This window comes from Panulirus ornatus, chromosome 29, assembly GCF_036320965.1.
Source record: "Panulirus ornatus isolate Po-2019 chromosome 29, ASM3632096v1, whole genome shotgun sequence".
NCBI classification, from domain to species: domain Eukaryota; kingdom Metazoa; phylum Arthropoda; class Malacostraca; order Decapoda; family Palinuridae; genus Panulirus; species Panulirus ornatus.
In genome coordinates, this window is record NC_092252.1 from 18,369,120 (window position 1) to 18,381,643 (window position 12,524).

The 12,524-nt window shown below is 43.5% G+C and overlaps 1 protein-coding gene across 2 annotated transcripts in view; it reads right to left on the bottom strand.

The window, feature by feature from the left end:
• LOC139757972 (cationic amino acid transporter 3-like) overlaps positions 1-12,190 on the bottom strand; it is a 93,250-nt gene extending 81,060 nt beyond the window's left edge. For both annotated transcript variants that reach the window (XM_071678909.1, XM_071678908.1), the window contains exon 1: positions 11,689-12,190. In XM_071678909.1, the coding sequence (XP_071535010.1) occupies positions 11,689-12,028 (340 nt within the window). In that variant the 5' untranslated portion in view covers positions 12,029-12,190. The remainder of the gene's footprint in view (positions 1-11,688) is intronic.
• Between the last annotated feature and the right edge of the window lie 334 nt (positions 12,191-12,524).

Genomic DNA, 12,524 nt, shown 5'->3' on the forward strand with positions numbered 1-12,524 from the left:
TACGACACGCAGGGAATACGTGGGAAGTATTCTTTCTCCCCTATCCCCAGGGATAATATATATATATATATATATATATATATATATATATATATATATATATATATATATATATATATATATATATATATATATATATATATATATATATATATACAAATCAAATTTCTAAAAGAGGAAACAGGCGTCAAGCGGGGAGCGCTCATCCTCCTCGAAGGTTCAGATTGGGTTGTCTGAATATGTGTGGAAGTAACCAAGATGAGAAGAGAGGAGAGATAGGTAGTATGTTTGTGGAAAGAATTCTGGATCTTCTGACTCTGAGTGAAACGAAGCTCAAGAGTACAGAGGGAGAATGGTTTGGAAACGCCATGAGAATGTAGTCAGGTGTTGGTGGGAAGTCAAGAGACAAGGAAGCAGTAGCGCTTGTGTGTGTGTGTGTGTGTGTGTGTGTGTGTGTGTGTGTGTGTGTGTGTGTGTGTGTGTGTGTGTGTGTGTGTGTGTGTGTGTGTGTTTTAAGAAAAAAGAACAAAATTTGAACAGCGGTGAAGGAGGCAAATATGAAAACGGTAACAGGTAATGATGAGATGAGGAGGACATGGAGTGAGTATTTTGAAGGATTTTGATTGTCTGATGGTAGGGTGGCGGATGTAAGGTATTTGTGGTATGCGAAGTTAGAGAGTTATGGTAAGTGGTTTGGTGAAATGAAAGAAAGTAATGAAAACCCTGCGTAAGATGAAACGTGGCAAGGCAGCTGGAGTAGATGGTATTACAGTCGAATTTCTCAAGGGAAGAAAGAATATTACCCACGCATCTCCTGCATGCTGGGATGACTAACGGGAACGGAAGTCAGGGGCTGGAAGTCATTCTCTCCTGCGTCGTCAATTTATGAACGATTGTATATGGTTACACTCATGATAGAATAATGAGATAAGATAGGTACGTTCTGAGTGTGAGTAAAGCAAAAGTTGATGAGTAGATGACCTGAGGGGTAAGGCAATGTCCAAGGGATGAATTCTGGGATTTGAGAGAAGATAACATTCGAAAGAAAGGATAACGTATCTGACGAGCAGTGAGCTGTGGGACAGTGGCAAAGAGTTCAAGGAAGTAAGTTCAAGGTTAGGATGAAAGTGGAGACTGTACGAGGGGTGGATGACTCTTAGTATTTGTGAGCTAAAAAGTGAGTGGTGGGCAGAAGGAAGGAATGAGTTCTGGGAGAAGCTGAATAAGTGCTTTGGCAGCTTCGTTTGAATCGCAGGGCTAGAGGGTGTGGAGTGCCGGCGTGAGTGGTGTGGAAACAGAGCCTATGACCAGGGAACACATTATATTTGGAGTAAGTGAAAACAAGGAAGAGATTGTCGAGCAGCGTGCCGATAGAGTAGCAGTGATCAGATATACATAGTTCAAGATGAGTTGCATTCGAATGTGTATATGTGAATTATTGGGAGGTCAAGGGGGGGTTCATCTATCATATGCTACTTGACAAATGTGCAGAGAAGAGGTTGTGAGATCTGAATGTGCAGAGTAGAAGGGCAGCTGAGGTGTTTCGTAATATCTTGGTGTAGGCGAGAGCAAAAGTTGGCGGTGAGTTTAGGAAAACAGGAAATCATATGTGTGCAGTGGTGTCGAAATTGAAAGAGCTTGGAGAATTAATCTGCAATAACGGGAAAGATTGAGTGAATACTGGCGTAGGGTAAAAGTAAATGAAACTAGGGGAGTGGTAGAAGTATGGGTGGTATGTAGGGAAACAGCGTTTAAGTGGTCTGGTAAAGCAACTGGCATGCAGAAGGTAGGATGTGGAAGTATGGGAGAGAGAGAGAGAGAGAGAGAGAGAGAGAGAGAGAGAGAGAGAGAGAGAGAGAGAGAGAGAGAGAGAGAGAGAGAGAGAGAGAGGGAGGGAGGGAGGGAGGGAGAGAGAGAGAGAGGGTAGTGAACGGTGAAATGAACAAGTTAAATCGCCAGTGAAACGGAAAAAGGGAGGTTTATGGACGTTATCAGCAAGGGAGGATTGCCAGCAATTGGGAGGCGTACACCAAAACGATACGAGAAGTCAGGATGCAATGTACGAAACCTTGAAGACAGAAAGGTAATAAGCTAATGGGGAAAGCGAGCATTGAACAATCAAACACAGAATGAGATATGCCTTGGAGGGAGGTGAAGAGCGTGAGGAGAAATGGAGAACCAATGAGGAGAACGGTAAGAACAGCGGATGGGGAGATGACAGCGAGAAAAATACATGAAAAGGATATGGAGACAGTGTTTTGAAATGTGTTAGATCAATGTTTTGCGCCCAGTCTGACGCGAAATCGTACCGTAAAGCTGGAAACAAATTTACAAGTGTAACGAAGAATGAAAAAAGGTTAAAGATCTCAGTGTTATATGACAGAGGTAGATACTGTGGGTTTTAGACGCGTTGGGGTACGTAATGAGTGTCGTGGCTTATGGTGTGGTGGAAAGGTGATGTGAAGTGGCAGCTAAGATCAAGATGTGTGATCTGGTGAGGCTTCTGGAGTGGATGGGATTGCAGGTTGTTGTCTAGTGAGGCCACTTGACGGATGTATGGTCCATAGGAGAGGACTTGAAGTAGAGTGTAATTATGGCAATGGGGGCGAAAATTTACTTACAAATTATAAAGATTCAAGTCGGTCAAAGCATACATGGTGAGGTGTGTAGGAGAGTTGCTATTCTGAGTAAACGAGGGAGGAGCAATGTCTCTTCAGGAGAGATGCAGGAAGCGTGAACCACATTGGTGTTTGCCCTGAAAATGTTGAGTGAGAAATACTTGAAGGAAGACAGTCACCTTAAGTGGCATTTTCTTTATTAACTATATTAGATTTTGGCTCTAGCTTGTCTTCAGCTTTGATTTGGCTCTGGTAACTAGAACTGAACATTGTATCTGTAATGAGGTCTACTTACGGCGTATTGTATTGTGTGGGATCGTGTCGTGTGGGTATCGTATCAAGTGGGTATCGTATCGTGTGGGTATCGTATCAAGTGGGTATCGTATCGTGTGGGTATCGTATCATGTGGGTATCGTAACATGTGGGATATCGTATCATGTGGGTATCGTATCATGTGGGGTATCGTATCATGTGGGTATCGTATCATGTGGGTATCGTATCATGTGGGGTATCGTATCATGTGGGGTATCGTATCATGTGGGTATCGTATCGTGTGGGTATCGTATCATGTGGGGTATCGTATCATGTGGGATATCGTATCGTGTGGGTATCGTATCATGTGGGGTATCGTATCATGTGGGATATCGTATCGTGTGGGTATCGTATCATGTGGGTATCGTATCATATGGGTATCGTATCATGTGGGTATCGTATCGTGTGGGGTATCGTATCATGTGGGTATCATATCATGTGGGTATCGTATCATGTGGGTATCGCATCATGTGGGGTATCGTAGCATGTGGGTATCATATCGTATAGGTATCGCATCATGTGGGTTTCGTGTCGTGTGGGTATCGTATCATGTGGGTATTGTGTCGTGTGGGTACCGCTTGGGTATAGTATATCGAGTGGGTATCGTATCGTGTTGATATCGTATCGCGTTGGTATCGTAACGTATGGGTATCGTATCGTTTGGGTATCGTGTCTTGTGGATATTGTATCGTGTAGGTATCGTGTGTAGGTACCATATCCTTTGCTGTATAGTTTATATTTCTCATTTGGTGTTACCGTACTCCGCTGGCTCGAGGTTACACCTCGAGTGACAAGTCAACCTTTGAAGCTGTATCATCAGGAGTGCAGTCTTGTGAAGGAAGTTCTCACTCCAAAGGGCACTACACTTCCTTGCTACTGAAAACAGTGTATATTTGAGCTGCATGAGACTTTGATAAAGATCCTGGGCAACACTAGGACTCTTTCATAGAAACTGGTCCTGGAATAATCATGAATGAAATGGAATAGATTAATCATTTCTCATGAGATCAAACATCCTATTGCCTCTACTGTATGTAGCAAGACAATGTTTGTCGTGTTTATGACCATTACTGATAATCACTCTAAGGTCCCTCCTTATTTCTCTAGGTGTGGCTTAGCAAGCATTTTGTGATCTGGATCTATATTCTTGGCACCAAAGGGCATAATAACTTTGCATATGTCTACGTTGGAATCCATCTGCCATATCTCTGTCCCTCTGAATCTCCAGGCAATCATCCTTTGAACTGCCTACATGTAATGACTGTGTCGTCAGCAGATTTCGAGGTTCTGATGGCAAGTAATGTCTGGATGGAGGGGAAAGGTGACCATGTTGTGCTGCAACGGTTTGGACGTATACGAAGGATGAAGGATGACAGGAGTGAAGGAGGCTTTTAGAGTATCAGTGCCTGAACATTCAGGAGGGTGGGAGGCGTGCATGGGATAGAATGAATTGCATCAGCGTAGCATATGATGGAGAACGTGTTGTCACTGAGCTAGACTACTGCATACGAAGCGAACAACGTATACCATGGGACAGTGTGTAAGGCTTGTACTGTGGTTTCTAGGCTTTGGATTCAATACATTATGCATGACAGCTAGAGAACAGATGTGTGCTAATGGAACCAATGTTTTTTAGTTCCTGATGCCATCTTGGTAAGCGGGAAAAGCATTGTGCCTCAGTCATCCCTCACCTCTGCCTCTACACTGTCCCTCAGCCATCCATCACCCCTGCCTCCACACTGTCCCTCAGCCATCCCTCACCCCTGCCTCCATACTATACCTCAGCCATCCCTCACCCCTGCCTCCATACTATACCTCAGCCATCCCTCACCCCTGCCTCCATACTATGCCTCAGTCATCCCTCACCCCTGCCTCCACACTGTCCCTCAGCCATCCCTCACCCCTGCCTCCATACTATACCTCAGCCATCCCTCACCCCTGCCTCCATACTATGCCTCAGTCATCCCTCACCCCTGCCTCCACACTGTCCCTCAGCCATCCCTCACCCCTACCTCCACACTGTCCCTCAGCCATCCCTCACCCCTGCCTCCACACTGTCCCTCAGCCATCCCTCACCCCTGCCTCCATACTATACCTCAGCCATCCCTCACCCCTGCCTCCACATTGTGCCTCAGCCATCCCTCACCTCTGCCTCTGCACTGTCCCTCAGCCATCCATCACCCCTGCCTCCACACTGTCCCTCAGCCATCCCTCACCCCTGCCTCCACACTGTCCCTCAGCCATCCCTCACCCCTACCTCCAGGCCACGCTGTGCCTCAGCCATCCCTCACCCCTGCCTCCACACTGTGCCTCAGCCATCCCTCACCCCTGCCTCCAGGCCACGCTGTGCCTCAGCCATCCCTCACCTCTGCCTCTGCACTGTCCCTCAGCCATCCATCACCCCTGCCTCCACACTGTCCCTCAGCCATCCCTCACCCCTGCCTCCACACTGTGCCTCAGCCATCCCTCACCCCTACCTCCAGGCCACGCTGTGCCTCAGCCATCCCTCACCCCTGCCTCCACACTGTGCCTCAGCCATCCCTCACCCATGCCTCCGTACTGTTACAGACAGAGAATCCTCGTTTGGCTCTGGATGACGCAGTGGACAAGGGGCACAAAGTGAGGCGGGCTGGTGATTCAATCGTCATGGGTCAGTTGGAGGAATTCCACGCCTGGAACCTTTCCTGGCGTAAACGATATTGCTTTCCTGGTAAGCGATGTAGCTGCTGCAGTAGAGGACGTGTGTGATGGTGCTGACAATACTGCTCGTTTTGTCTGCCACGCAGGTACCCATGACACATGCATGGGGGGATCGGAGGAGTTTCTGGAGAAATGATGGCCATCACATTCAGACGATTCGTGTGTAAGGTGAACAGTATTTCAATATCAGGATAACTACATAAGACTGTCAGGAGGCGATTATGTTCGTAAACCTGTGGCAGGGTTTTCGTGAACGGCCTGAGATACTCGTGAACAGTCTGACATGTTCGTGAAGGACGAATCTACGATTCTGAGAGGTGAAGGTGTTGCCCGTTTTGGCGGACTTCCCCCTCGTGTTTACCCAGAGATTTTTGGTCATCATAGGCAGCCCGCAAGAAGCATGTGCGTCTCTCTCCTTAAGTTCTCTCAACAGCTCACTCTCGTTTCTTATACGAGGCAAATGTACAGGATAATGAGCATGTATTCGGTATACGAATTAGATATACAGTATACCAAGCAAATGTACAGTATACGAAGTAAATATACCGTATACCAAGCAAATATATATTATTCGAAGCTGATATGCATTATTCGAAGCAAGTATACAGTATACTGAGCAGGCGTAAAGTACACAAAGTAATATACAGTATACTGAGCAAATGTAAAGTATACGAAGCAAATGTTCAGCGTACTGAGTAAATGTGCAGTATGCGAAGCTAATATACAGTACATGTAGCAAATATACAGTATACTTGGCAAATATACTTTATACAAAGCAAATACATCCTAGTATGCGAAGCAAATATACAGTATGCGAAGTAAATGTACAGTATAAGAAGCAAATGTACAGTATATGAAACAAATATACAGTATACGAAGCAAATATACAGTATACGAAGTAAATATACAGTATACGAAGTAAATATAAAGTATACGAAGTAAATATACAGTATACGAAACAAATATACAGTACACGAAGCAAATATACAGTATAAGAAGAAATATATAGTATATGAAGCAAATATACAGTATACGAAGTAAATATACAGTATACGAAGTATTGATCTAGTATACAAAGCAAATATACAGTATACGAAGTAAATATACAGTATACGAAGTATTGATCTAGTATACAAAGCAAATATACAGTATACGAAACAAATATACAGTATACAAAGCAAATATACAGTATACGAGGTAAATATACAGTATACGAGGTAAATATACAGTATACGAAGTAAATATGCAGTACACGAAGTAAATATACAGTATACAAGCATTTATAAAGTATACGAGGTAAATATACAGTATACGAGGTGAATATACAGTATACGAAGTAAATATACAGTATACGAAGAAAATATACAGTATACGAAGTAAATATACAGTATACGAAGTAAATATGCAGTACACGAACTAAATATACAGTATACGAAGCAAATATACAGTATATGAAGTAAATGTACAGCATACGAAACAAATATTTAGTATACGAGGTAAATATAGAGTATACGAAGCAAATATACAGTATACGAAGTAAATACACAGTATACGAAGTAATTATACAGTATACGAAGCAAATATACAATATATGAATCAAATATACAGTATACGAAGTGATTATACAGTATACGAAGCAAATATACAATATATGAATCAAATATACAGTATACGAAGTAATTATACAGTATACGAAGCAAATATACAATATATGAATCAAATATACAGTATACGAAGTAATTATACAGTATACGAAGCAAATTTTCAGAGGAAGACAACTGTATCTGAAGAAAGGCATTATATAACTGGTATCCCTGAAACATGGTAAGATATCAGTAATGTAGATTATGATGCTAAATATACAATTGTAGAAGTACAGGGTCACTTTACCAACACCAGAGGAAACAGAGTTAGGTGGTGGTCTCTTGCTGTTAATTCAAGAAAAATGTGATCATTATAGTTACCTAAGACCAGTTTCTATGACAGAATTTAGGTGCTACTCAAGACCTTTTCTATTATCTCCTGCAGCCCAAGGTTACGCTACTTTCAGCAGCAGGGAACCGTAATCTCCTTTTGGAGTAAGAAGCCCTTCGAGGACTCTGTACTCACAGGGAGACAGCCTCGCCAAAAGTCACTTTTCACTCGCTGTGTAACCTCGAGCTTCAGTGGTGCGGATCTGAAGTAAACCCCCTTACGAAGACATCAATAGGATTGGTTTACAGCCTCCCTCACCTCCACCATACACACACACACACACACACACACACACACACACACACACACACGAGGTAGACGAAAAGCTTAATGATCTAATAGCAGAACTTCATAATAAACATGAATCCATGATGATAGGAGATCTGAACTTATAAGCATCGTAGTGCCACAATACAAATCGTCCAGGAACCAACACGCGATCCGGGGAATGTATCAGGATATGTTCTCGCTTATGTGGAGGAGTTCGTCTTTAATGTCGTGGTTTAGGGAAACGATTGGTTCATGTGATGAACGACAAATGACAATCGAGGTAACTGGCAATACGAGTTTAGATGTTGGTCAGCAAGATAGTCGTGGAAAAATATATATGTATATCTCAGGCTCGCAAACTCTAACAGTCTTTCATTGTCCTCGAGGAAATAAACTGGGATGTCATCTGAGGTGAATACGATATAGACGTAGATTGGAAAAATATATATATACATCAAAGCAAGTATCAGTATGAGGTGTATATTGCTGGACAGGGTGGAACTAATCCTACAGAACTTTATAGCAACACACGTTGACTGGTTCATTGCTTATGGAAAAGGTCAACGTGGCTAAAAACGATGAGGCAAAGATCTTCACTGATCTCTCTCTTATATCTATGTATCACTGAAGACACAACTCGTGCACCAGCTCCATTGCTTGTGGATGACAGTGTTATGGCAAATAGCAGTATACACGATAAAGATGCTTCAATATCAAATGAAGAGAAAGTGAATAAAACGACGGGTCGTGACATGCTCTATGTGAGAAAAAATAAAAATTTTTAAAGATGAGACAGTTAAGTACTTTACTGTTCAAAGAAAAGACTATTAAGTACTTTACTGTTAAAGATAAGACTGTTAAGTCTTTATTGTTCAAAGATAAGACAGTTAAGTCCTTTATTGTTCAAAGATAAGACAGTTAAGTCCTTTCTCGTTCAAAGATAAGACATTTAAGTCTTTATTGTTCAAAGATAAGACATTTAAGTCCATTATTGTTCAAAGATAAGACAGTTAAGTCCTTTACCGTTCAAAGATAAGACAATTAATTCCTTTATTGTTCAAAGATAAAACAGTTAACTCCTTTATTGTTCAAAGATAAGACAGTTAAGTCTTTTATTGTTCACAGATAAGAGATTTAAGTCCCTTATTATTCTTGTATACTATAAAAAGGCAAACCTGTTTTCTGTTAGACGCACGATGACCAAATCCCATAAACAATAACCATTATTAATTTATTCCCTTGGCAGGATAAATTTTCCTGGTTGCTGGGGGATGTATTATCTGGAAAATATACAGTATATCATATACTGTAGAACTCCTGTCCCATCTGTCTTCTGTCTGTATACAAGACGAGGAATCTGAAAGATGCGCGATGACTAACCCCCAATAGACAACTGCCAATAATTCATATATTTCTAAGCAGGAAGAAAATTGCTTGCCTCCGAGGTGAAAAATTTAAAGGTAAATATGTTAGTGTTGAGGGAGAAGGTTGTGTCGGCAATATGGCAGATATGAATAGGGAGAAAATGGAGGTGAATGATTACACCACAGAACAATGCCACTCCACCGTTTGCAGACGAAACAAAACAAGCATTTGTTGTTGTAGGAGCGTCTGCTCAGTTTAAGTGTGAATATAAAGGTCAGTAGCCAGCTAGTCAGTAGCATATTAGCCCACAACAGAAACAAACAGACGAAGGCCCTGAGAACCCGGATCTGCTAGTTTCTGTAAATCATTTACTAAGAGGGGAGTTCTGCAAGATCATGTGTTTGCCAATAGAACATAGTCATTTAAAAGAGGCTATCAATTCCTGCCCGGATATCATTGCCAAACTGGCTTAATGACTGTGGTAATCAGAACAATAGAAATAATAAGATAGATTGTAAATCGTCTTTTTATGTGTTTGTGTGTGTGTGTGTGTGTGTGTGTGTGTGTGTGTGTGTGTGTGTGTGTGTGTGTGTGTGTTAAGGGCAATTCCAAGACTAAATGCGCTCTCAAACCTTCACATAGTGCCTTATAATCAGCAGCATGGCATCTGGCGTAGCTTTCTTATATGACTAATGTGTCTGGTTTCTTTTAGTTATGCAATGAATTGTATGATGAAGCAAAGTGGTTGACGTTATTTGCATGATCTTCAGAAAGCATTAGGTGAAGTCCTGCATCAAAAGGGTACTGGAAAGAGTTTAGCCTCATGAGATTATGCTTCACTGGTTAGAAAACTGGTTGACTAACCACAAAGAGTATAGTGATTAACCTAACCTAACCTAACCTAACCTAACCTACCCACAAAGAAGAGTTATTAACTTCCGAGCCCCAGAATGGTTAGACGTAAAAAGCGGCGTGCCGCCGGGATCAGTCTTGGGACCCGGTCTTTTTTCTGGTATATGTTAATGTAAATGGTACAGGGGTTGCGCTGGGAGATATGAAAATTCTCAGACGATGATAAGGTGGTAAGTAAAGCCACTACAGCAAGTGATTATCTATAATGTGATGCTGACTTCGATAGACTGACAGACAGGCCTCGCAGGTGACAACTGAATTTTATTGAAGAAAAGTCCAAAATATTTGATTAAGCTTCGGAGGTACGGCATTCCATTCTAGGTCTAAAAAGCTGCACACTAATCCTTCTGATCTCTTCCACCATCACCAACAGCTTCGAGAAGGCTATACAGGATGGCTGCATGTTTACATTCCTTTTCCTCTCTCACCCCTGCCTCCATACTGTCCCTCAACCATCCCTCACTCTTGCCTCCACACTGTCCCTCAGCCATCCCTCACCCCTGCCTCCACACCTTCCCTCAACCATCCCTCACCCAGGCCTCCACACTGTCCCTCACCCCTGCCTCCACACTGTCCCTCAGCCATCCCTCATCCCTGCCTCCACAATGTCCTTCAACCATCCCTCACACCTGCCTCCACACTGGTCCTCAATTATCCCTCACCCCTGCCTCCACACCGTCCCTCAACCATCCCTCACCCCTGCCTCCACACTGTCCCTCACCCCTGCCTCCACACTGTCCCTCACCCCTGCCTCCACACTGTCCCTCAGCCATCCTTCATCCCTGCCTCCATACAGTCCCTCACCTGTATACCTTCCCTACCGTCTTATAAAATGTCTGTGTTTGACAATTTTCTTGAAAAATCGTTGATATTCAAAGGGATATGAAACGACAAGCTTGGAAGGGATAATTGGTCATACGAAGTCCACATTTTATCGACGTTCTGTGAGCTATGAGGTAGAAAGTCAATTTGATTTGTAGATTCAGATATCATAGTAAATATGACCCTGAAAAACAAAGATGATAAAGTAATATTTTCTCTTTCGTAGCCAGTGTCCAGTTTAGTGTCATCATCAAAGACAATGGATAGATGCTGTCAATTGGTACGGGATCAAGGAGGATCAAGGAACAATGTCACAACACTTATACTTGCAGGAGTAGATCAGGAAGTTTCCTTCCTGTCAACAGTTAAAGGAGCAGTGGCGACAGAGTGCTGCCACTTATAACGAAAGGGTAACTAATACTTCACGACAGAGTTGAATTTTTGGGTCTGATTTCAGTTATCGTGGATGAGAACAAACGGAGTGTTGACTCTTTCCAAAAATTACGACATATCAGCCAAATCCATACGGTCAATATAATCAAAATCGTAAAGATAAAGTGTTTTTTGATAAGTTATCAAAGAGAGATGAGGCTGGACCACCTCACTTCCCAAATTCTAAGTGTGGTGAAGGTGGATGATCTTTCAGAGCCAGGTTGTGTGTACCTGGTAACAGGACAAGATCCGGAGGATAGGGAGGTTATAAGGGTCAACGTACCTACAGCGGCCAGGTCGAGTAAGGTGAGGTGATGTTGAAGGCCAGGGGCTGGTGGGTCGACAGTCTTCCTCCTGGTCACAGCCTCACACACACGGCACAGTAAGCCGCCCATCCTGACACAGCACCAACCTCTACCACCACAGCCACAGCAGCCGGGCTCTACGGCACAGTGTGTGGTGGTGGAGGCACCAGCAGCATGTGCCCGGCATGGCTCGTCATGGTCTTCAGGTGTGTCACCAGGTAAGGTACTGGTAACTGGTGAGGTGTGTGCGGGACGCTTCACCAACGAGGCCAGATTCACTTCACAATAATAGTTATGTTCAGTTACTTCATGTTTCATGGGCTTCCAGTATGGCAATATGGCTCATTGTGTTAGCACTGCCATGGCAACTAGCAGGTGTGTTAGTAAGGTGGCACCTCGTCTTGCACTGGGTGCCACGTGTCAGCCGTCTGGCAGGAGCAACACACCGTCGACGTGCCTCGCGCGGCGGCCACACACCAACTGTCCACCAGGCTCAACATCTGGCCCCTTTACCTCCCGTCGTCCCCCTTCTTACGCTCCATACACCAATCAGAAACCAGGTTTCGCGTGACGTAAAAATCTCCTCGCCAATCGCAATCACTCACCTGGTCAACACATCAGGTAGTCAAGGTCCCATTACTGTGCTGTAGTGTTTACAACATGAAAGAGTGAAGTACTTTTTGAGAAGTAAGTGAACGAGAACAGATCCTGAACCATGTGGTCGTCAGACCTGCCACACAGGTGAAGGCGGCTACAGCGCGATGGTCGACCCGACACGAGTGAGGAACATCGGGCGAGGAGCATGCCAGGGAGG